Source organism: Bombina bombina, chromosome 5 (genome assembly GCF_027579735.1).
Source record: "Bombina bombina isolate aBomBom1 chromosome 5, aBomBom1.pri, whole genome shotgun sequence".
NCBI classification, from domain to species: Eukaryota; Metazoa; Chordata; class Amphibia; order Anura; family Bombinatoridae; genus Bombina; species Bombina bombina.
The window spans coordinates 342,137,648-342,164,886 of NC_069503.1; the positions used below are offsets into that span (position 1 = coordinate 342,137,648).

At 37.4% G+C, this 27,239-nt stretch overlaps 1 protein-coding gene across 1 annotated transcript in view; it reads left to right on the forward strand.

Annotated features, from left to right (window-relative positions):
* Positions 1-27,239, forward strand: part of DNAH11 (dynein axonemal heavy chain 11) — an 851,888-nt gene that overhangs the window by 127,383 nt on the left and 697,266 nt on the right. The window contains 4 exon segments of the mRNA XM_053715724.1: positions 23,056-23,172; positions 23,782-23,919; positions 24,062-24,180; positions 25,215-25,410. Coding sequence (XP_053571699.1) covers positions 23,056-23,172; positions 23,782-23,919; positions 24,062-24,180; positions 25,215-25,410 — 570 coding nt within the window.

A 27,239-nucleotide genomic window follows, 5' to 3' on the forward strand; every position in this document is an offset into this window, starting at 1 on the left:
GTAAGGGTAAAAGAAATTTATCAGCCCCAGCAGGAATTATAACATCGCTAGATACCTTCATATTCACAGCATATGGCAATTGCTGGTTTGATTTCAGGGCTGCATTTTCATCCTGAAATACTTCAGGGTCCCCCTTTAACCTGCTCCAGAGGCAAGAGTTAATCAAATCTATTTGTATGGCATATCTATGTAAGATATCATTGCCAATGTATATTTGATTATGGGGAATATTTAAAACTAAAAACAGGTGCTTCACTGACTTATTACCTATAGAGATAGATAATAAGCACTTAGCTGTGATGTTATAGCTTTCAGACCTGTCATCCAGGCCGTTGACACAGTGGTCTTGGGGAGAAAGATATTTAATCACTTTAGGTTCAGCTATCTGCGCTAATAAACCTTCGCTTATATAGCTAGCTTCCTGTTTTAAGTTTATTTTAGCATACTTGGTTTTACCAAGGTCATGTACTTGTATAGGGATAAATAGATCCTCTTTAACTCTCTCAATCCCTGTGAGGTATTGAGCATGGTCTCCCCCTTTAGGGATTTTAGGATCCCCCTTGTGGAGTGATATAGTTAATATATCGCCATCTAGGGAGATATTCGCTATCTTTCCGGGCGAAATTTTAAAAGTATTACCATCAGAGCCACTAAAAGGAGTCTAATCATCTATTTGTAGAATAGTGATTTCAGGTACAGAGTTATTCCTAAAATGAATCTCCACAGCATCTGGTTTCTCTTCCACCACGTGACAGCTATGTCGGGCGTGAGATATACCAGATTTTTCATAATTGATAGGCCGTTTAACTTGTGACCAAATTACATTATTTATGCAATCAATTATGGTGCTTAATCGTTTCAGGAGATCACTACCAATAATTAAACGATCAGTTGGCAGATCCACTATAATGACAGGGTGTCTTATGACCCTGTTCCTCAATTTAAATTTTAACCATGCAGTACCGTAAACTTTTAGGGAGTCACCCCCAACACCTATTAGAGAACCGTCAAATTCTTTTATTTTAGGTTTGTGGGGTGTTAGCTCATTTAGCTGTGTGTAGTACCTGTGGGATAAGATAGTTGCCTGTGACCCAGTGTCAATTAATCCCCTGATAGGGTTGGAGACTGAATCTTGCAGCTCAACTAATACATAATATCTTCCTGCAGTTTCTACCATTTCACACATAAAATTGGCATTATCATACATTTGTGGGCTTCGCCACGTGTTACCTGAGTTTGCCATGTCATTCGATGCAGAGGAACCTTCATACCTACCTGTTTCCTCTATGACAGGGTCGGTTGGATTCTTTTGTACTGCATCTGTGGAGATAAGGTTAGGAGAGAGCTGCAAGGGAAGAGATTTGTTAACTTTTCCCGGATAAGTTTGCTTGTCACCACAGCTAAATTGTCCGTTTTCGGTCTGTGGGGAGAGAACATGATTAGTATCATTGATATTTATTATTACATTTTGTATATCTCTCCCCTCCCCTTCAGGTGACACTGCAGTATTTATGACTGTGCCTGTGGTCCACTGCTGACCACTGGCTGTACCCCTAAAAAAGTATTGTTCGGTTGCTGAGCCGTAGATTTTTGACTCATATTAGCGATTTGTTCGCTCAACCGATTTAACTGGGTAAACACCATACCTACCTGATTGTACAAGTTACCTCTACCCCTGGGCCTATCTCCTGGTGCCCCATTGTACTGATTCCTGGACCATTGGGTTCCCTCAGAATCAGGGCCGTTATTTCTATTCTGGCGTGGTTGCCCCTGGGGTTCAGCTTGTTCAGCATAAGTATTTTGGGGAGCATTATATACCTGGGGTGTCTGGTTACCCTGAGAATATCTTCGCCGTCTATTGTATCTACCCTTGCGCGGATACCAATTATTTGGTGGGTATTCTCTTTGTGAGTAATTATTCACCTGATTATGTCCCCCACTTTGGTTATAGTCTCCCTGCGCCTCAACCTGTGTAGGGGGAGGGGCGGAATTAAACCTCTGTGGAGATGGCCTGTTTTGACTGGCCACCTCTGCATAAGTTCTGTTTTTAGACTCCAAATTGAGGGGTTTAGGTGACACCCTAGTTTCTGCTACAATTTTGGGTTTTGATTCCTTTTTAACCCCCTGCTCACTGGACTGCTGAATAGAGTATAATTTTGTACTCTCTTTGATCAGCCATTCCAATGAGCAGTCCTCATCAAAATCTCTAGCTAAGTTGATTTTGATGGGTGTAGGCAGTGCTTCAAAAAATAAATTTACAAATTCTGAGCCATCAAATTTGGGATTATCTTCAGCCATACTGTAAGCATTTTTCAATACAGAAAGGAATTCGATTGGACTCGCGGCAGTTTTAGTGCGATATTGCCCGAATTCTTTTCTGCATTGTCGTTTTACCCCATTCCAGGAATGAATATTCATATCCTTTAGTGAAGCAAAGAATTTGTGATGCTTACTGTCAAATACCCAGAGCAGAAATTCAATTTTCAATTTCTCACCTGTAACATTCATTATAGCATCATAACATCATTATAGCATCATAACGCATTTTCAAAAGCCTGTAAATGATCAATTACAGATGTTGTTCCCTTATTGGAGAATATAGGTACTGCGCGTTGTACGAAGGTGATTATTTTATGGGAATCATAGACTTTATCATACTTACTCTGGGCTTCTCTGTTAGAGTTTCCCTCCCCCGCGCCAGCTGCGCTACAGCAATCCTCTGGATTTGCATCATGAGGTGACTGCCTATTTAAGAAATCTACTTCTGACCCGTTAGGGGTCATTTGTCTATACTGTTCCATATGTTTTTGTACCTCGTCCCTGATGCGTTCGCTGAAGGAGTTAGCATTATCTGCATTATTCTCACTGTTAATATAAGGGTTTTCATTATGGCGATATGACCTTTTTAAATTGCTTAATTCTCTCTGGCTTTGCGCAAGCTGTTTATTTAAATCTTGTATCTGCGCGATTAAGTCGATGTTATGCTTATCTAAGGCGGCTAGGTTTTGGGCAAATTCATCCATTTTATTTTTGGCTATTTTTAAACCCTCTTTGCGTCTGCGCGAGGAACGAATACTATTTTCTAGCTCCTGTATTTGCAAACGTTTGTCTGTGACACAAAACGACATTTCGTCAATTATGCATATTAAAAGGGGCCAGGATTTTAGTATTAGTTCGTCTCGCTTTTTGGGAGCTTTGCATTGATTAATCATTAATAATTCCTGGAAGAATTCATTCTCTTCATTCCACATATTATTATTAACGGTAATATTTTTAGCCCTAGTTTCAAGCGTATCCATAAAATCATTTAATTCACCCGCAATATTAAACTTCCCTTTAAGGTAACTTAAGATATCTTTCTTAAGGACCTGACCTTTAGTAATAGGTATGGTTATGGTACCAATTTCATTGCTATGTATAGAATTAAATGAGTCACTTCTGGCTACAGACATTATTATATTGGTTTAGTACTTAGTTAAACTAAAACGCTAATACAATTTTTTGCCAATAAAAAGAGAGAAGGAAAAATGTTATATTTAAAAAAAATATATTATTAATTTTGAAATATGAAAAATTAATATTTCGAAATATGAAAAATTAATATTTTTTATTAACTTTGAAAATATGAAAAATTAATATTTTTGATTAATTTTTAAATATGAAAAATTAATATTTTTATTAATCTTTCAAAAATTAATCTTTAATAATATATTTCAAGATATTAATATCAATCTCGAAATATGAAATCAATATTTCAACTCTTCAAAAATTATATCTTCAAAATATTAATATCGAAATATGAAACTTTTTCTCTCTTTTATAATAATTTCTATCTACCACAATATATAATATCAAATATGATGGATATTATTAAATCTCAGAAAAGTGCCTCCAATTATTATGTCAGTATATCTATAAGAATCTTAGTAGTGCTATCCAAATAATATATCAGTTTATGGCAGGGTTATAAACACAATACAAAAAAAATAGAAACCCTAATTAACCATGCATCTACTAGACCATACAATTAATATAAATACCTGAATTCTTTTATTTAGTTAATATCCATGAACATATTGAAGTATATTTGCAATAAAAGGAAACTAAATAATATTATAGGCGCTTGAAAACTATTTAAATATGCTATGCAAAATTCCTACACGCTTATCTTAAGAAACCAGCCTTCTATACAAGTCTTTTAACATCCAAGCAATACAATTCTAAACAGTGTTTATAAAGCAATAGGATAATATATATATTCTGCTATTTAACTGCAATTTATCCTAATACCAAATTAACAGACAATATCAGAACTTGCACAGATGAATTACTTAACAAATCAGACACAGATTTAAGCAATGCCTAGGCTTATGACTACCAATTTAAAATACAATATACTTCACCAATTTTGAACCAATTCGTAGCGGTCTTTAGGTCATCTCATTTGAAAGAAGGTTTTTGCACAAATCAAGGATAATTTTTAAGCTCCTTGCTGAAGTGAACTTTTTTTTTTCAGGTATATCGCAGCCAAAATCAGATCACTAATTTTCAACAAGTTACAGACAACTCTCTCTTGTGCATTCAACACTCCCATTATATAATCATTGATGACATCATGTGGGTGGCACTACGGGAGCTGACCTTCCCATTGGTTATCTGGGAAGTCTAAATCGGATTGGCCCTTGGAAATTTCATTTTTAACAGCCAGAAAGAACCTTCTGGCTGTAGTTCTCGCAACATAACACCAGGTGGCAGCATACAGTACAACATAGCAATACAATACAGCATTTCTGAACTTTTTTTTTTTTTTTTTAAACAACTTAATTATTTTCATAAAGTGGTTATTTAATCAGATTACACTCTCTGCATTAATCATATATAACCCCAATTACAGATGGTTAATATTAGGTTATTTTTTCTGATTATTCTGATACCAAATATGTTATATTATTAACATTTATTATATTAAGGTCATTTAATACTGCTAATTATTAGCTTAAAATGCATTACAATTTTATCGGTATCCTGGCATTTATATGTGAATAATAGCATATTTTTAATTCAGTATTGTACTGTGTTCCAAGTGAATCCTGTCTATATAGATCTGAAATTTAAAAAAAAAATGTTAATGATCACTTCTCTTCAGGTCCATAAACATCTATTCATGTTCTTAAACACACAGAGGCTAAGATATTCATGCTTTCAAAATATACACATATATATACATATATATATATATATATATATATATATATATATATATATATATATATATATATATATATACACATCTCATGTCCATTAAAATATATACAGTTGTTTTGAAATCATAATGTAAGTCATGTGCCTTCACTGTATTATCCTAACATTCTAACTTTTCAGTAACTTCAGTTGCCAGACTTTTTGTCTCATACTGACCACATGGGGTCAATCCACGAGTAGTTGTAAAAGTCTTAATGCAGCATATTTCCTGTTTAGCTAGTAGTGCAGATGTGTATTTGATGTTTAAGGATGATTAACACCTATGTGCATAAAAGCTGTTTCCCTATGATTCTGATCAGTTCCAAAAGGGTATTTCAAACATTTTGTCTCCATATATTTTGTGTGGTGTCGCCTATCTGACAATTTATCCTCTTAATTTGCCTTTTATGACTCATCCTGTCTCAAACTGTAAGCTGATTATAGCAAATTTGGTATGGCCTCATGTTCCATTGCCCCCCCCCTGTGTGTTTAGCATAACTTTAACAATGAGTGGGGGAGATCTCTTAGGAATAATCCTTTGTCCTACAGACCATGTGCACATCCACAGATTTATTAAATAAAGATAAATATACTTCTATATATTATTTAATAATATTTCAAATACCTTGACATGTGTATATAAAGTAGCTAGTTTTGTGCTTTGAAACCACAGCCTATTACAATGGGTTGAACTTAAAGGTAATATGAGATCTCATTATGTTATCACTTTGTGTACACACACTTGCTTCCTTAACTTATATTTGTCTGGAACACCAAAGCTCAAAACATAGAGAGAACAATGGAAAATTATCATTGTATTGCTTAACTATCCTGCAGCCCACAGAGTGTAGCTTCTTCTGCTGGCTGTGTTTACTTAGGCTTGTCAATAGCTGAGACTCCAGTATTGAAACTTTCAGTATAGGTGGCTATACCACAGGTCAAATCAGCTATTTTAAATGCTTAAATAGGAGTAAAGGATCTACTTGTAAACAATTTAATACACTCTAGCCTGTAAAATGGATCATTGGGAATAATTTAAAGGGAAGAAAATGTTTGGGTAAACTGTCCCTTCAACGTAAAAAGAGCTTAATGTACCAAAATGTAAACATCAATATCACCATTTATCAAGCTCCGAATGGAGCTTAAGCCCCCGTATTTCTGGCGAGCCTTCAGACTCGCCAGAAACGCAAGTTATGGAGCAGCGGTCTAGAGACCGCTGCTCCATAACCCTGTCCGACCTGCTCTGATGAGGCGGACAGAGATCACCGCAATTCAACCCGATTGGCTTGATTGACACCCCCCTTCTGGCGGCCAATTGGCTGCAAATCTGCAGGGGGCGGCGTTGCACCAGCAGCTCACAAGAGCTGCTGGTGCAATGCTGAATATGGAGAGCGTATTGCTCTCCGCATTCAGCGATGTCTGTCGGACCTGATCCGCACTTCATTTTCCTAATATAAAGATTACCGCACACTAAGCAATTTGCTACACTATTTGATTGATATTATATCCATTTGTTACATTGATATAAGCTGCATAGGTCGTTTTATTTATACCAGCCAATCAGGTTTATATAGAAACTTGCTAGACTGTGAAGACTTTTCTGTCTAATACCCACATAACATTAAGCTGGGGCTTTATATTTTATTTATTCAACTTTGTTTTAGATTGGGAGACGTCCCTTATTATCTGTTTTAGTGATTATATTAATACATTTTATATCATATGCTAACTCATTTTTTCACTGATTAAATGCATTTTATTTAAAAATTCACCATTTCCGTGCTTTAAGCACTGCTAATAACATTCTTACCTTGCACACCACTTTGTTTACCTTGAGGGATAAACTATATAAGTAGCAGAAAATTCATACCTCCTATCAAACTTACCTATACTCTATACCCTTTCTAAATCAAACAATATTATTGATACACATTTAGTGCACTAGCAGATATAGGGATAAAAATGAAAAATACATTACTACTTATGGATTATGCTACAACTTTGTCTCTCATTACAAAGCAAGGGGACAATATTATTTCTACATATTTGGTGCAAAGTTTTGCCCCAAACTTGTCTTACTAATAGATATAGAGATAAAAATGAAATAAATACACAACATAATATAGCTAACTTCCTTTTTATTTGTTGGAAAAATCTATGTGCACCATGTTTAAGCCTTGTAATACAGTTCCCGCTTTACACTATGGACATATTTAACTCAACACTTTTCGCACCAATTATGACGCAAACTCCTAAATAACCCACACACTAGTGAATTTTTCCACCACTTTTGATTGGAATACGCATAATCACATGATTTATGACATCAGCCAATCTGATTCAAATACACATTATAAACTATCACTAACTAATCAAATTGCTTGATACTTGTGTCATTGATCACTCATCAGAACTTGTAAGTGCCATTTGTTACATTGTGCATTATACTTTGAAAGTATGAAAGTAGAAATTAGTATTAAAGATAAACATTGATGCTGACATTAGGACACACAGTGTAATATTTTAGACAAGGTTTTTAACATTTTAATTGATGTTTGATTCAATAGAATCTTAAGCTGATAGCTCAAAGGGATAGTCCACCTAACTTTAAACTGTCATGAATCAGATACAGCAGAAATTAAAATCACCTCTTTACTGGCATGCTATTTTCAGTGTATTTCTTCCTTCTCTTGAATTTCTTTTTCAGTAAGAAATGTCATCTTATATGCCAACCCATTTTATAACACCTGTGAAGGGGAGGTTTTTAAAAATAGATTGCAATCAGGAGGGGTTAGACAGGTGCAGAGAGATACCTGGCCCAGCTCTTAAAGGGACAGAAAACCCCAAAATATTCTTTCATGATTTGGATAGAACAATTTTAAACAACTTTCCAATTTACTTCTATTATCAAATTTGCTTCATTCTTTTGTTATCCTTTGCTGAAGGAACAGCATTGCACTACTGGCAGCTAGCTGAACACATCTATGTAGCCAATCACAAGAGACAGATGTGTGCAGGCACCAATTACCAGCTAGCGCCCACTAGTGTAGGATATGTGCGTATTCTTTTCCAACAAGGGATACCAAGAGAACAAAGCACATTTGAAAATAGAAGTGACCTTTAAAGTGTTTTAAAATTACATGCTCTATCCGAATCATGCAACTTAAATGTTTACTTTCCTATCCCTTTAAAATATCCATTGATTGCAAATAAATACATATTATACTCTGATTACATGTTATATTCGCAATTATTCCTGCTAAGAATAATAATACATTTACACTATATACATATAGGGGTATAAATAAACAGAGATATGACAAACAATATTGTTTAGAACAAAAAAAGGAACTTAGGGACATGTAAATATGTTTGCTATAGATTTCTGACATAACATATATATATATATATATGTGTGTATATACTTACTAAAACATGTATGTACAATATTAAAAAGAATTCTAATAATTCACTCTCCACTTTGCACCAAATATGTCGCTTCTGTCAGGGTGCCAGGAATCAGACTGAGACGAGAAGTGCAAAAATAATCACTTCTTTATTAATAGCAAAAAATAATAATAAAAAGTCTACAAGTCAAATAACAAGCCAGGAGTCAAAACCAGAGCTGGTAATCAGACAAGCCGAGTCAGGAGCCAAAGCGAATAGTCAGATGAGCCGGAATCAGGAACAAGGAGAACAGCAGAGTCAGGAACAAGCCAGGGATCAGGAACCAGGAGGGACCTCAGACATCCAGGTAATACACAGGAACTCTCACAAACAGGTCTGAGACAACACAAGGACAAAGCATACTGAACAGAAGCCCTTTAAATAATGTGATGAGATCACAATTCTGAGACTGCAACCTGTCTCACATGGATGATGTACACCAGTCTGGCCATAAAAGGGCATGCAGGAAATGAGCAGCATCATACACTATGCAACAGAGTTAGCAAGAGAGGTGAGTAAAATGGCTGCCAGCAGCACATGGCAAACAAAGCAGGGAAAAACCCTGATAGCTTCTTGCTATATTCTCAATTAGTCCTGCTCAGAAAAAGAATCTTTAGACCGCTGCTTCATAACTTGTGTTTCTGGCGAGCATGAAGGCTTGCCAGAAAAACGGGACATCAAGCTCCATTCGGAGCTTGATAAATAGACTCCAAATTTTTTTAGGATTGTAAAAAAATAGTTAAATGTGAATAACTTTTGGTATGTTTTATCAAATGTCCTAAAAATTTCAGAATATGTTTGAATAGATAGATTAATGTATTTTGTGAAGTTTGGGGGAAATTCGTTAACATCTAAGTTCAATTTTGTACATTAAGCCACATTAAGCTCCCCAAAAAACAAGCTTAATGTCACTCATTTGCCTTGTGGGAAACCAAAATCTATGAAACTGCTAGGATAGATAGGTTTGGAAAGTGAAAAACTGAGTTTGTGCCAAGTTTCAAGGCAATTGATTGATGTTTAGGTGAATTTTGGTACATTAAGCTATTTTTACATTAAGCTGCTCACATTAAATGTTTTAGGATTGCAAAAAAATAGTTAAATGTGAATAACTTTTGGTATGTTTTATCAAATGTCCTGAAATTTTCAGAATATGTTTCAATAGATAGATTAATGTATTGTGGTAAGTTTGGGGGGAAATTGGTTAAAATCGAAGTTCAATATTGTACGTTAAGACACATTAAGCTTCATAAAAAACAAGCTTAATGTCACTCATTTGCCTTGTGGGACACCAAAGTCCATGAAACTTCTAGGATAGGTTTGGAAAGTGGAAATCTTGGGTTGTGCAAAATTATGCAGCAATTGATTAACATTTGGCCACTTTTTTACTCATTAAGCTACATTAAGCCATTATCACATTAAATGTTTTAGGATGTCCCCATTGAGAGACTGTTGTATTTTCTGCAGTATTTAACGGACCTCTGCATCTCATTAGGGGATAGTGAGTTTTTTGGCCACGGCTTATGCCTAATGATTTACGGGTTATGTTTTGTAAGCTTTTATTATGTTTACAGCTTCCCTTTACAATGTCTAATACCGGACTTAATTTATGTGTGTTTAACACGATATGCCTGTCAACTGTGTGGCAGTGCCATTTCCTGTCAGTTATGCTGCCTGTGACACTTCTGCTGTTGGCAGTGTGTTTGTAAAGCCTTAGCTAGTTTCGGACTGCTCTCGGCTCTCTATTGTGTAACATTTAAATTTGTAATTTGAATGAGGAGCGGAATGTATCGTGCTTTTGTTATGTAATGCTGGTATTAAGAATCCACTACTGTTTAGCACAGTATTATGTTCTATCTGATAATCAGATCTAGAGTGTGTAATATTTTAATACAAGAAGGAGTGGGGCCCTGAGGTAAGGGACTCAGACTTCTTGTGGTGGCTACGGGAGTTTTTTATTTTGTTTAAATAAACGTAGTCTCTCAGTTTTTCTTAGCATTCTTGGATGTTTGCGGCCTTCAGTAATTACTAATTTTTTTGTAATTTGTTCTAGAGGTGGATATTTACCTTTTTTTTTACATAAAAGGTAGTTTCTTTTGCATGATGTACCAAGTCCACGGATTCATCCTTACTTGTGGGATATTATCCTTCCTAACAGGAAGTGGCAAAGAGAGCACCACAGCAGAGCTGTCTATATAGCTTCCCCCTTATCTCCACACCCCAGTCATTCTCTTTGCCGGCTCTAAGCAGGAAGGGTAAAGTGAAAGAGGTGTTAAGCTCTTAGTTTTATTTTATCTGCAATCAAGAGTTTGTTATTTTTAAATGGTACCAGTGTTGTACTATTTACTCTCAGGCAGGACATAGATGAAGATTTCTGCCTGGAGGATTATGATCTTAGCATTTGTAACTAAGGTCCACTGCTGTTCCCACAGAAGCTGAGGAGTACAGGAAAACTTCAGTGTGAGGAACGGTTTCTTGCTATACAGCAATGAGGTATGTTCAGTCATATTTTCTGCAGAGACTGTGTTAACTCAGAAAGGCTGACAGTATCCCCATTAGGGGAAGGGTAAGCAGTAATCCTAGTATGAAAGAGGCTTTACTAGCTTGCATAAAGGGCTACGTTTTTTGGGCACTCAGTTTGTTCCTAGTTGCTATCTCTTCAGCTCGAAGAGTTTCTGAACTATCTGCATTACAATGCCACTCACCTTATCTTGTGTTCCATGCTGATAAGGTGGTTTTGCGTACCAAGCCTGGGTTCCTACCTAAGGCTGTTACTAACAGGAATATCAATCAGGAAATTGTTGTTCCTTCTCTGTGTCCTAATCCTTCTTGTAAGAAGGAACGTCTGTTGCACAACTTGGACGTGGTTCGTGCTTTGAAATTTTATTTACAGGCAACCAAAGATTTTTGTCAAACATCTTCTTTGTTTGTTGTCTATTCTGGAAAGCGTAGGGGTCAAAAGGCTACGGCGGCTTCTCTTTCCTTTTGGCAGAAAAGCATCATCCGTTTGGTTTATGAGACTGCTGGACAGCAGCCTCCTGAAAGGATTACAGCTCATTCTACTAGAGCGGTAGCTTCCACATGGGCTTTTAAAAATGATGCTTCTGTTGAACAGATTTGTAAGGCTGCAACTTGGTCTACGCTCCATACCTTTTCAAGGTTTTACAAATTTGATACTTTTGCTTCTTCGGAGGCTATTTTTGGGAGAAAGGTTTTGCAAGCAGTGGTGCCTTCCATTTAGGTTCCTGTCTTGTCCCTCCCTTCATCCGTGTCCTAAAGCTTTGGTATTGGTATCCCACAAGTAAGGATGAATCCGTGGATTTGGTACATCATGCAAAAGAAAACAAAATTTATGCTTACCTGATAAATTTCTTTCTTTTGCGAAGTCCATGGCCCGCCCTGTCTATTCAAGACAGATGGTATTTTTTATTAAAAACTTCAGTCACCTCTGCACCTTATAGTTCCTCCTTTTTCTTCCTTGGCCTTCGGTCGAATGACTGGGGGGTGGAGTTAAGTGGGGAGCTATATAGACAGCTCTGCTGTGGTGTTCTCTTTGCCACTTCCTGTTAGGAAAGATAATATCCCACAAGTAAGGATGAATCCGTGGACTCGGTACATCGCAAAAGAAAGAAATTTATCAGGTAAGCATAAATTTTGTTTTTCCTCTTATAATATTTTATGTAAGACCTAGATTTATATCTGTTTTCTGTGGACCAAATGAGTGCCATATTCTCAGATATGCCGTTCAGTTCAAAGTCTTCTGACTCTTTATTTGCATTATCAAGGTTTTTTCCTTGATAGCAGTTGTTATTTGCTGACAGTTTATAGTAGTTTCTCTGCTGCAGATATTTTTCTTTCTTTTATTAATCCTATGGATAAGAAAGAATTTACTGTATATGTTATAAGCCTTTGCAGGCTGTACATTTAAAATTGATATTTAGGAAAAAATTTTTTGGATATTGTCTTTCTTTTAAAGTGAAGGTAAAGTTTTTCACATACAAATTGATATGTATTTTCCTTTTGCACCGTACAACGTAGTCGCTATGTTTGTTTTTTCAATAATGTTATATTTGACCGTATTTGCCTACCTTGATTTTTCTAATTATTGCGATCCTAACTTCTCCCATCCAGGATTTCCGTGTTTCTATTCATTGACGTATAGAGCGGTCACACCCGCTCTATACGTTTGAACTACGCTCGTGCACATCGAGCCTCTAATTACCGTGCATGCACCCAAAAATTATCTCTCGCTATTGCGCATGCGTTAATCGCGGTCATAGAACTCCTCAGCGCATGCGTCCAAAATCTGCAACATAGTATTGAATGAGTTGCGAGACTCATTCAATACTATGGGCCCGATCCTATATGCAGCGTCGCCCGCAAATGCCGGCGACGCTGAATTTTGCGCTGGTTTGGTATCCTATATACGGCGTAACCTAGAAGTTACGCTCGTATATTTCTGCTGTCGCCCGTATTTTTTTTGGCCATAGGCAGGTATACCAAACTAGCGCAGTTTGGTATCCAATATACAGCGTAAGGACTTACGTGGCGAAAATGGAGAAATTTTACCCCATTTTCACCTCGCCACAAAAAGCAGCCGTAATAAGCCTTACGCTGTCTATTGGAGCCCCGTAACTACCTAAACTACCTGCAAAATAAACCTAACACCTAACGCATGCGCAATGTCTATCTACCTGTCAACCGCGATCCCCCGCTGCAATCCCTAATAAAGTTATTAACCCCTAAACCGCCGCTCCCGGACACCGCCGCCACCTACATTAACTACCCCCTAATGTGATCCCCCTACACCGTCGCCAACTATATTAAACTACCCCCTAAAGTGAGCCCCTTACACCGCCGCCATCTACCTTTCCTACCCCCTAAAGTGAGCTCCTATCCCGCCGCCATCTACCTTACCTACCCCCTAAAGTGAGCCCCTACCCCGCCGCCATCTATTTTAAAATGATTACCCCTAATTTAATCCCCCTACCCCGCCCCCAGCTATATTCAATTATTTAACCCCTAAAATACTAAACTATCCCTACCACTAAACCTAGGTCTAACCCTACATATAGCCCTGAAAAGGGCTTTTTGCGTGGCATTACCCCAAAGTAAACTGCTCTTTACCTATAAAATAAACCCTAAGATAGCTACAATGTAATTAATAATTACATTGTAGCTATTTTAGGGTTTTATATTTATTTTACAGGTAACTTGGTATTTATTTTAACTAGGTACAATAGCTATTAAATAGTTAATAACTATTTAATAGCTACCTAGTTAAAATAATTACCAATTTACCTGTAAAATAAATCCTAACCTAAGTTACAAATATACCTACACTATCAATAAATTAAAAAAACTACAAATATCTAAACTAAAATGCAATTAAATAATCTAAACTAAATTACAAAAAATAACAAACCCTAAATTACAAAAAATAAAAAAAAGATTACAAGATTTTTAAGCTAATTACACCTATTCTAAGCCCCCTAATAAAATAATAAAGCCCCCCAAAATAAAAAAAATCCCTACCCTATTCTAAATTAAAAAGTTAGCTCTTTTACCTTACCAGCCCTTAAAAGGGCCTTTTGTGGGGCATGCCCCATAGAAAACTGCTCTTTTGCCTGAAAACAAAAAACAATACCACCCCCCAACATTACGACCCACCACCCACATACCCCTAATCTAACCCAAACCCCCCTTAAATAAACCTAACACTACCCCCCTGAAGATCTCCCTACCTTGTATTCACCCAACCGGGCAGAACTCTTCATCCGATCCGGGCGATGTCTTGAATCAAGCTGCAGAGAGTCTTCTTCCATCCCGGAGATGTCTTCAATCAAGCTGCAGAGAGTCTTCTTCCAGCCGGTGATGTCTTCATGCAAAGCGGCATCTTCAATCTTCTTTCTTCGCACCTCCGCCGCCAATCAGATCTTTCTACCTTAATTCCGATTGGCTGATAGAATCCTATCAGCCAATCGGAATTCGATGGACGCCATCTTGGATGACGTCATTTAAAGGAACCTCATTCATCAGGAAGTCGTCGTGCCGGATGGATGATCCGCAGCGGAGGAGCGAAGAAAGAAGATTGAAGATGCCGCTTGATGGAAGATGCCGCCGGATGGAAGAAGACTTTGCTGCCGCTTGGATAAAGACATTGCCCGGATCGGATGAGGAGTTCGGCCCGGTTGGTTGAAGACAAGGTAGGGAGATCTTCAGGGGGGTAGTGTTAGGTTTATTTAAGGGGGGTTTGGGTTATATTAGGGGTATGTGGGTGGTGGGTTGTAATGTTGGGGGGTGGTATTGTGTGTTTTTTTTCAGGCAAAAGAGCAGTTTTCTTTGGGGCATGCCCCGCAAAAGGCCCTTTTAAGGGCTGGTAAGGTAAAAGAGCTTTGAACTTGTTTAAATTAGAATAGGGTAGGGATTTTTTTTTATTTTGGGGGGCTTTATTATTTTATTAGGGGGCTTAGAATAGGTGTAATTAGCTTAAAAATCTTGTAATCTTTTTTTTATTTTTTGTAATTTAGTGTTTGTTTTTTGTGTAATTTAGTTTAGTTTATTTAATTGTATTTTAGTTTAGATATTTGTAGTTTATTTAATTTATTGATAGTGTAGGTGTATTTGTAACTTAGGTTAGGATTTATTTTACTGGTACATTGGTAATTATTTTAACTAGGTAGCTATTAAATAATTATTAACTATTTAATAGCTATTGTACCTAGTTAAAATAAATACCAAGTTACCTGTAAAATAAATATAAACCCTAAAATAGCTACAATGTAATTATTAGTTACATTGTAGCTATCTTAGGGTTTATTTTATAGGTAAGTATTTAGATTTAAATAGGAATATTTTCATTAATAATATTAATATTAGATTTATTTTAATAAGAGTTTAGTTAGGGATGTTAGAGTTAGATAGGGTTATTATACTTAGTATATAGATAATATAATAACGATATTAACTATATTAACCCTAATATAATTAGGGTTAATATAGTTAATATAGCTGGCGGCGGTGTAGGGGGATTAGATTAGGGGTTAATACATTTATTATAGGTGGCAGCGGTGTAGGGGGATTTAGATTGTAGGCAACCCTTTTAAGGGCTGGCAAAAGAGCAGTTTACTTTGGGGTAATGCCACGCAAAAAGCCCTTTTCAGGGCTATTTGTAGGGTTAGACTTAGGTTTAGTGGTAGGGATAGTTTAGTATTTTAGGGGTTAAATAATTGAATATAGCTGGCGGCGGGGTTGGGGGATTAAATTAGGAGTTAATAATTTTAAAATAGATGGGTAGGGGCTCACTTTAGGGGGTAGGTAAGGTAGATGGCGGCGGTGTAAGGGGCTCACTTTAGGGGTTATAGATTTAATATAGCTGGCAGCGGGGTCCGGGAGCGGCGGTTTAGGGGTTAATAACTTTATTAGGTGGTGGCGGGGTCCGGGAGCGGCGGTTTAGAGGTTAATAACTTTTTTATTGTTAGGATAGTGAGGGGGAATAGCGGATAGAGGGTTAGACGTGTCGGGCTATGTTTAGGAGGCGTGTTACACAGTGCGGGTGATTTCATAGTTTAGTCAGGTTTTGTAGGAGCCGGCAGTTTCTAAAGTACCGTAAGTCACTGGCGACTCCAGAAATTTGTACTTATGCAGATTTCTGGACATCGCTGGTTTATCCGACTTACGGCACTTTAGCCTCTGACGACGCCGTATATGGGATAGCTCGAGTTGCGAGCTGAAACTTCGGGTGGAGGGGGGGGACGCTGCATATCGGATCGCGCCCTATATTTGTGAAGCGACAGTATAGGTGTGTGAATATGGCTCAAACAGCTTATAGGAATAGATGCATCAATTGAAATGTAACAAAATTGTTGCAATATGCGATCCAATGCGGTTGAGACTTGGCAAACAAATTAACCGCTTAATGCGCATGCGCTACACGAGGACGCGCTCGCTTTTCAAGAAGGAAGTAAAAATAGTCGCGCATTCGCACAATTAAGCATCCCCTTCTGACGTCAATTGATGACGGCCGCCTAACGGCCAAAAAATCAATTGGCTGTCTAAACAACGTGATCGTTGTTTAGAAAAAAAACAAAAAACGGGTTGTTTTATTCGAAGCAAAATCGGAGCACATTATAATAGATAACAAAGGTAAAATTGAAAAATATAAGAATTGATGAATGAACATGCTATTATTTTTGAGTGATATATTGATTTTTTTGTGGCAGACAGATTAACTTTACCTTCACTTTAACTGTAGACACATATCCGGGATTTTGTTCTGCTTATTACCTTTCCTTTTGCCTGCTTGAAAAATTTCATATATGTATAGGAAAGGATGATTCCTTTTTTAAAGACTCCTATTCTGATGCCTATTATGGGTTATGGGGACGTAGTATACGCACCTGCACCGCAAACTCACCTTAATAAACTTAATACATTGTATAACTCGTTCTGCCGCTTTGTGCTACAATGTAACTACGGGACCCACCATTGTGTCATGCTAAAATCACTAAACTGGCTGACGCTGGAATCCAGACGCACCCTCCATCTTTCCTGCCTTCTGCTTAAGAGCCTTTCTGGGAAGCTCCCACCCTACCTAAGCAGAATGCTCTCCCCAGCTATTCCCACCTCCTATAACCTCCGATCCAGTACCAGCACATTATTTAGCTTGCCTCAATACAAAAAGAAAGCAGCTCTATCCTCCTTTTCCTACAGAGCGCCACAATTATGGAATGACCTCCCTCACACTTTCAAACCTTCCCCAAGCCTAATATCCTTTAAGAGATCCCTCTCTACATATCTCAAAACAGAATGCACCTGTCATGGTTGATTATATATTTCCTACCTGTTCTATGTTAAGTTTTTGCATATATTGTGTATTATTATTGTTTTTGTATTTTATTGTACCCTATTGTATTTATTGCAATGTTTTGTGATCCCAGGGCATACTTGAAAATGAGAGAAATCTCAATGTATCCTTCCTGGTAAAATATTTTATAAATAATAATAAATAATAATTCTGGGCACGACTGTGACAAATAAAAGCTGTTTGCTTTCATGGAGCAATTTCCATGGGTGTCAAGTCAAACCCCCTCTGGATGCTCATGCCCCCACCCCAAATGAAAAAGTACATATATTTGAGTGGAGCAGGGAGTTTGAGCTTTGATTTCCATTTAGCAAGTAGCTTAAACTCAGGTTATAATATATACGGGAGATTGTTATAAGCATTATCTGCTTATTTTTCATGAGAATATTTTTAAATGTATGTTTTGGAATTTATTTTTCATGGTTTATCTTTTCTCTAGGCAGTAAACCATAGGATTGAGATTGCTATAAACATTCTCTTTGCTTATTTTAATCCTTTCATGCTGTATGTTTGCAGTATTCTGCTGTGTAGGTATATGCTAACTTTTAGATTTTTGTCCTTCTCTTTCTTTGAAGGAACATACTCTTTGCATAACAGACTATCATCCTAGGAGAGGAATAGGGGCTAGGGTCTTTTTATGGTTCTCAAAAAGGAGGGAACTTTCTGTCCCATCCTATTCCTAAAGTGTCTCAACAAATTCCTCAGGGCTCCGTCCTTCAAGATGGAGACTATTCGTTCCAATCTTCCTTTTGTTCAGGAAGGTCAGTTTATGATGGCCATAGACCTGAAGAACACTTATTTACACGTTCCCATTCTCAGGGATCATCTCCAGTTTCCAAGGTTTGTCTTTCTGGACAAGCATTTCCAGTTAGTTGCCCTTCCGTTTGGTCTTGCCATGGCTCCCAGAATATTCACAAAGGTTCTGGGGTCTCTTTTCCAGTGATCAGATCCCAGGGAATTGCTGTGATGCCTTATCTAGACAACATCTTGGTTCAGGTGTCATCTTTTCATCTAGCAAAATCTCATATAAGATGTTGTTATCTTTTCTACGTTTCTTTGGGTGGAAGTGAATCTGGAACAGATTTCCCTAGTTCCAACTTCAGGAGTGTGTTTCCTAGGCACAATCATAGATTCCCCTGTCCATGAAGATTTTCCTGACGGACGTCAGAAAATCCAAACTTCCTGCTTCTTGTCTTTCTCTCCAGTTTGCTATTCGCCCATCAGTTGCTCAATACATGGAGGTGATTGGTCTGATGGTGGCTTCCATGGATATCATTCTTTTTGCTTGTTTCCATTTATGAACACTGCAGCTTGCGTGCTCAGTCAATGGAATGGAGACCATTCAGATTTCTCACAGAGGATAAATCTGGATCCTCTAACAAGATCCTTTCTCTCGTGATGGATTTCACAGGACCTTTGTCTTGGGGCTCTTGCTTCCTGAGACCTTCCTAGGGGATTGTGATTTCGGATGCCAGCCGGTTGCTGTTTGGGATTCTCTAAAACCTCAGGTCCTGTGGTCTCGGGAAGAGTCTTCTCTTCCCATAAGCATTTTGGAATGGAGAGCAATCTTCAATGCCTTTACAGCTTGGCCTCAATTATCTTTAGTCCGGTTAATCAGATTCCAGTCGGACTACATCTCTTTAGTGGCTTACATCAACCACCAGGGAGGAACTCAGAGTTCCTTGGCCATGAAGGAAGTGATTCGCATTGTGGTGGCTCATTGGTCTAGGGGTATGTTTCTCGCTTTGGGTGCGAGAGGTCCCGGGTTCATATCCTTGAAAAGTCCAATCAGGGTGGGGGATTTCAGAGTTTGATCTGATGGAATCTTGTCACGATGCCAAGCTTTTGAAGTACTGTTCTAAGTCAAGACTGCTCTGATAGATATCTTGGTGGTTCCTTGGAATTTCGGACTAGTATTCCTGTTTCCTCCATTTTCTCTCCTTCCACAACTCATTGCTTGTATCAAGCAGGAGAGAGCATCTGATTCTATTAGCTCCTGCCTGGCATGCAGGATCTGGTTGAGGATATGGTGAAGATGTCATCTCTTCCACATTAGAGTTTCCTCTGAGGAAGGACCTTCTAAATTAGGGTCCATTCCTCCATTTAACTTTAGATTCTCTGAAGCACTCTGGAAACTGAATGCCTAGTGCCGTCCAGATGTAGTTTTTCGGCAGCGGTCTTTGATACTATGCTTCAGGCTCGTAAACCTGTTATTCACAGGATTTACCGTAAGAATTTTTTTCGTTGCTTCAGGATGGCCTGGAGAAAAGTTTGTCAGTCAGTATTCTGACAGGTCAGATTTCTGCACTGTCTATTCTTTTGCTCAAAGATGTTCAAGTTTTTTATTCAGGTCCTGGTCAGAATCAGGCCTGCGTTTAAACCTGTTGCTCCTCCTTGGAGTCTTATTCTAGTTTTTCAGGTTTTGCTGCTGGCTCCGTTTGAGCCACTGCATGTTGTTGATATAAGGTTGTTGTCTTGGAGGTTTCTGTTTCTCCTTGCTTTTTCTTCTGCTCCAAAATTCTGAGTTTTCAGCTCTGCAGTGTGGTTCCCTGTACCTTGTTTTTCATGCAGATAAGGCTGTCCTTTGTTCTAAATTGGGGTTTTCTCCCTATGGTGGTGTCGGATTGAAACTTCAATCAGGAAATTGTTGTTCCTTCTTTTTGTCCTGATCCCTTCTTCTCATAAGGATCGTTTTTTGCATAACTTGGATGTTGTGCGTACTCTAAATGTTTTACCTACAAGCTAATACAGATTTCGTCAATTTTCGGTCCTATTTGTTGTTTTCTCTGGAAAACGTAAGGGTTGGAAGGCCACTTCTACTATTCTTTCCCTCTGGTTAAGAAGTATGATTAATTTGGCTTATGAGACTGCTGGTGCAGCAGCCTCCTGAGAGAACTACGGCTCATTCTACTAGGGCTGTCTCCTCTTCTTGGACTTTCAAAAATGAAGCTTCTCTGGAACAGATTTGCAAGGCGGCTACATGGTCCTCTCTGCATACTTTTTCCAAATTCTACAAATGTAAATCTTTTGCCTCGGCTAAGGCCTCTTTTGGGAGAGAGGTTCTTCAAACGGTGGTGCCTTCTGTTTAGCTCCTAATGCCTTTTTTCCCCCTCCCTATTCATTCAGGGTCCTCTAGCTTGGGTATTGGTTCCCACTAGTAATTGGAATGATGTCGTGGACTCTCCATTTCATAGGAAAGAAAACAAAATTTATGCTTACCTGATAAATTTCTTTCTTTCTGGACATGGATAGTCCACAACCCTGCCCTCTTTTTAATTATATTCAGCAGTCTTTTTGAGTAAACCTCAGGCACCTCTATACCCTTGTGTTTCTTCTTTTTCCATTTTTCTTTGGTTGAATTACAAATTGGGATTATGGGTAAGGGAAGTTACACATAACAGATTTGCTGGGGCCCTCTTTGCCTACTCCTGCTGGCCATGAGTTGAATATCCCACTAGTAATTGGAATTACGTTGTGGACTCTCCATGTCCGGAAATAAATAAATTTATAAGGTAGCATAAATTTTGTTATTTCACATTCCAGTGTTCCATTTATCCATAAATACATATTTCTACATATATCTGGGGGGGGGGGGGGGGTTGGTAAAATATATATCTATAAAAAAAAATAATTGATAGACTTTTATGGGGGGGCTGAAAAACTCATGTCCGATATAACTTGAGTACTAATCCGTAGTTGCGCCAAACCTCCGCTCAAGTATAATGGAGTTCATTACTTACTTTTTATACTATGGTTTTGTATTGAAATATAAGTTACATAAGAGTACATATATATTTATATGCACATACACATACTTGCACATATATACATACTCACGCATACACTTTTGAGCCCTTCCCAGTCCAGCACCCTGTCATATACCATATACTTTTAAATCAGTGCTAAAACATTTTTTTTCAATAATATTTTAAATGTATTATGTATAAACCTAAGTGAAATACTTTAATATTTTCTTCATGTGTTTTGCTCTGCATATTTTCAAGCATTAAAACTTTGGGGGATATTTATCAAAGGTCTGTCGGACCTGATCCGACAGTGCAGATCAGGTCCGACAGACCTCGCTGAATGTGGAGAGCAATACGCTCTCCATATTCAGCATTACACCAGCAGCTCTTGTGAGCTGCTGGTGCAACGCCACCCCCCTGCAGACTCGTGGCCAATCGTCCACCAGCAGGGGGGTGTCAATTCCGGTGATCTTTGTTCGCCTGCTCAGAGCAGATGGACAGTGTTATGGAGCAGCGGTCTTTAGACTGCTGCTTCATAACTGCTGTTTCCGGCGAGTCTGAAGACTCACCAGAAACACAGGCCCTCAAGCTCCATCCGGAGCTTGATAAATGGGCCTCTTTATGTCAGGTCTCCAAAAGTGCAAACTTTTTTATAGTTGTTTAGTACTGCAATTGAGCTAATAGCACTCCCTGCACTATTTATTAAAAGTATAGGGTGGGCTAAAAAAATGGCGGCTGCATTAAGATTCTCTTGGTAATATCTTTTTTACCATCCACTTGTAATACCTAATTGTGCGCTATTCTTTGCACAATGTAGTAAAAATAGTGCACCATGGGATATTGTTTGAGCTTCACTTGTAATCTAGCTCATACAGTGATGTACAAATCTGATATTATGGCATGTCATTTTTTTTGTATTAGAAAGTCCCTTTAAAGGGACCTTAAATACTATACACCAATGAAATGTAACTAATGAATGTGTTAACATCCTTGAAGTGTTAGGATGCAAAACGCATACATTTTTTTAAAATTTAAAAATCCATTCTTTATTATTTTGATTTAAAAGATCATCTTCTATTTTCTATTTAGACACTGACAAGAGGGCTGGGCACCTTTATGGATGCTACGTCATCCGTATGTGACTGTGCAAGCAAACCCATGTTCTAACATCCTCCCTACCGGTATACCTTGTCTGCACACTTCGCTGTCAGACCTTATAGCAGTTGCAGCGTTTTGGATATATTCACAGCCGGACAACAAAATTGTGAATACATTGATCCTTTCCTAAGTTTTACTCTACTCTGCTGCTCTGTTGGCTACTCGCTCTTCTCTGTAAGCTGTACCATGTGTGTATATTTAGTAAAATATAAAAAAATTGTGCAGGCTCATTCGACTCCACAAATCAGTACATCACGTGACCGCCCTTTTATTTTGTGCGTTACAACATGGCTGCTCCCAGTCAAACAGATAGGCTGCGGTTTGGATGGTTAACTTAATCATGTCAAATTATCTAAAAAAAAGACCAGATCCTGCTAATATAATAAGGACTGTCTTTGTAGCAGTATAAACTTTAATAATATTATAGTAATTTGTGAAATTGCAAGGTGTTTAGGGTCCCTTTAAGGTAACGCACAGAACCTGCATCATTTTAGCATTCAGCATTTTTAATTATAACAAATGCATATGTTATATATTACAGTATATTAGGCATATTCAATCTACAAGTGCCATTTTTATTAATTAACAATGTATTTCTTGCAGAAATTTGAAAATGACTACTTTGACTTTAAGGCCAAAGTGTTGGATTTTGAGACACAGCTTGCAACACTTCTTTGTTTAGCTTTTAAGGATTGTTCTGGGTTAGAATCTGCATTCAAGGTAAAATGCTGTAAATCCTTACTATTGTTAAAATGCATTGTTCTACTTTAGGAAAAAATCAATGTGCTATAAGCTGGTGAATTTTGTTTAAATTGTTCTATATTGTTATAGCATGTAGCATATACCACAAAGACTTGTTTAAAAGCTAATACTGAATAGCCTGACATGTATATATGCAACACTAATATGATTAGTAATATTAAGTAACAATCCAATCAAGATGAAGAAAGAGAATATGCTTTATAGCAAAGTAGAACTACAATGTTATTGTCTGTAGCAGCATCAATCAAAGTTTCCACTTCATCTCTCTAGCTGGCAGTTTATGAATACAAGCAGCAATTTGATAGTGGAAATACATACTGTGGTAAATTAATATGGTCACCATGGACGCTTCTGTTAACTATAGGGGAACGAATGCTCATGTGTCCTTCCTGCTGTTAGCTAATCAGAAAAGTAGACAGAACAAAACAAATGAACATGTGTGCCCCATGGCCAAGTTCCAGATGCCCCTGCAGCTTCTGGTATTGTGGTCCAAAACGTATATTTTTTATATTTGTTTCACTCATAGGAATATTAAACTAATTTAGTCATTTAAATATCTTATTTCAGTTGTTGGCTATTGCTGGCTATTTTCTGGAAAGACCTGTTATACTGGATATATTCAGCCCAAATTATGTTATTCTTCTTCATATGTATGATAAAGAGTTGGATAAGTGTAATCAATTGTATAATGAGCACATGAAACAGGTATGTTGTAAAAATGCAAACTATTTTTAAATCTGCATCAAATAAAGCACCATTTATTTATATGTAAAACAGACCAAAAAAGCAGAAAGTACATGGTGGTTGTTTTTTTACTTGAGTATTTTCATTTTTCTTTTTATAATAGGTGGACAATGTAGTCGTGCATAAAAATATGCCAAAAACATCTGGTATTCTGAAATGGATAAGGGAACTTAAGGACAGGATACAGATTTCATGGTCAAATTTCAGATTTATTCAGCATCCGTAAGTTTAGAATATTTAATTTAGAATTACCCTATGGGGTTGATTTATTATGTGAATTCTCAACTATAGCTGCATATGTGAAGACTCAATTACTTACATAATAATTACAGAGAATTGTTAAGTACCCAGCAATCCCAAGTTTACAGCATATAATGGAAAATCAGTGGGCAAATTAATCTCTGCAATCCTAAGTATAGAAATGGGTATGTAGCCACTAATTCCACATACTCTGAGGAAACCTGTATTCCCACACATATGATCACTTGGCTGCCCACAAAAATGTTTCATGGGGCGGTGTAAAAAAATTAAATATGACCAAGAATATAAATGTTAATGTAGGAAAACTGCAATATATACATTTTTGGGGATGGGGCATCCAAAAATAAGTGATTTTTCATGTTGCATTGTCAACTCCTGTGTTACTGAGGGCTTTAGCATTATTAGCTCAATCCTAGCAAATGGCTACAGGTGACAAACATGTCTGTGTTTTATATTACAAGGAATGATTATTAAACTGGGGACAATAATGCAAATGTTTATCTAAGACAGATCTATATGGGTCCATTTTTGAGGAGGAGTAAAGTGCATACTTAATTTTGACATTAAAGGGACATAAAATACAAATGTTCTCTTTCATGTTTCAGATAGATCATACAATTGTAAACAAATTTAGTTTGCTTCTATTATCAAATTGTCTTTGTTTTCTTGTTATCCTTTGTTGAAAAGCAGTTGGGAAAGTTCAGGAGAGTGCTTGTGTCTGCAGTACTATATGGAAGCAGTTTTGCAACAATGTTATACATTAGCAAGAGGATTAGGTGGCAGCACTGTTTCCTGTCATGCAGCACTCCAGGCATGTGCGTGCTATCTATCTAGATATCTCTTCAACAAAGAATAACAAGAGAACTAAACAAATTTGATAATAGAAGAGAATTTAAAATTGTATTCTGAATCATAAAAGAAAAAAATGGGGTTTCATGTCCCTTTAAAGTAATACACGTTGCAAAATTGTTAGTAACTTTATTTTGTTACTTTAGATGCATGGAAAGCCCTGATGCTGCATTAATTTATCAGAAATACATGGAGATGATGACATTATTAGATCATTATGAAGAATCTGTGTATGAGAAATGGAGATCTGAAGTTGATGAGATCTGTGCATTCAATCTGGATAGGCCATTAATTAAACGTAATCCTGACAATGGACTTCTGAGTGTCAATTTTGATCCAAAGGTACTAAATTATTTTTATATTGAATACATTTAAAAATGACCAAAATAATATTTGCTTACGTTTTTATACGTTTTTAAATTATTAAAAAAAAAACTGATTGGATTTAGAAATAAATATAACGGCCAGATTACGAGTTTTGCGTTAGAGGCTATGCGGTGCTAACGAGCAGTTTTCTCTCACCGCTCACTTACCTGCTGCGCTGGTATTACAGGTTTTTTACAAACCCTGCGTTAAAGCGCAAGAAGTGAGCGTTAAGCAAAATTTTGCTCCTTAACGCACTCCAATACCAGCGCTGCTTAAGTCAGCGGTGAGCTGGTCGTACGTGCTTGTGCACGATTTCCCCATAGGAATCAACGGGGAGAGCCGGCTGAGAAAAAGTCTAACACCTGCCAAAAAGCAGCGTAAAACTCAGTAACACAGCCCCATTGATTCCTATGGGGAAATAAAATTTATGTCTACACCTAACACCCTAACATGAACCCCGAGTCTAAACACCCCTAAACTTAGACTTATTAACCCTAATTTGCCGCTCCAGACATCGCCGACACCTGCATTATATTTATTAATCCCTAGTCTGCCACTCCGGACACCGCCGCTACCTACATTATACTTATGGACCCCTAATCTGCTGCCCCCAACATCTCCAACGCCTATATTATATTCATTAACCCCTAATCTGCTGCCCCCAATGTCGCCGCAACCTAACTACACTTATTAACCGCTAATCTGCTGCCCCCAACGTCGCCACCATTATAATAAACATATTAACCCCTAAACCTCCACACTCCCGCCTCGCAAACATTAGTTAAATATTATTAACCCCTAATCTGCCATCCCTAACATCGCCACAACCTACCTACATTTATTAACCCCTAATCTGCCGCCCCCAACGTCGCAGGCACTATACTAAATGTATTAACCCCTAAACCTAAGTCTAACCCTAACACCCCCTAACTTAAATATAATTTAAATAAATCTAAATAAAAATTCCTATAATTAACTAAATAATACCTATTTAAAACGAAATACCTATAAAATAAACCTTAAGCTAGCTACAATATAACTAATAGTTATATTGTATCTAAGTTAGGGTTTATTTTTATTTTACAGGCAAGTTTTGTATTTATTTTAACTAGGTAGAATAGTTATTAACTATTTAATAACTACCTAGCTAAAATAAATACAAAAGTACCTGTAAAATAAAACCTAACACTACACTATAATTAAATAAATTAACTAAATTAACAACAATTAAATAAATTAAATTTAATTAGCTAAAGTACAAAAAAAAACACTAAATTACAGAAAATAATAAACAAATTACAAGATATTTAAACTAATTACACCTAATCTAATAGCCCTATCAAAATAAAAAAGCCCCCCCAAAATAAAAAAAAACCCATAGCCTAAACTAAACTATCAATAGCCCTTAAAAGGGTCTTTTTGCGGGGCATTGCCCCAAAGTAATCAGCTCCCCCAAATAAAATACTATCTAAAAAAACCTAAGTTCCCCATTGCCCTGAAAAGGGCATTTGAATGGGGATTGCCCTTAAAAGGGCAGTTAGCTCTTTTGCGGCCCAAACCCTAATCTAAAAATAAAACCCACCCAATACACCCTTAATAAAACCTAACACTAACCCCCTGAAGATCGACTTACTGTTCTGAAGACCGGACATGCATCCTCAAGGAAGCGGCAAAAGTCCATCCAACCGGGCCGAAGTCCTCAACGAAGCCGGGAGAAGTCTTCATCCAAGCCGGGCAGAAGTCTTCATCCAGACGGCATCTTCTATCTTCATCCATCCGGCGGAGCGGGTCCATCTTCAAGACAT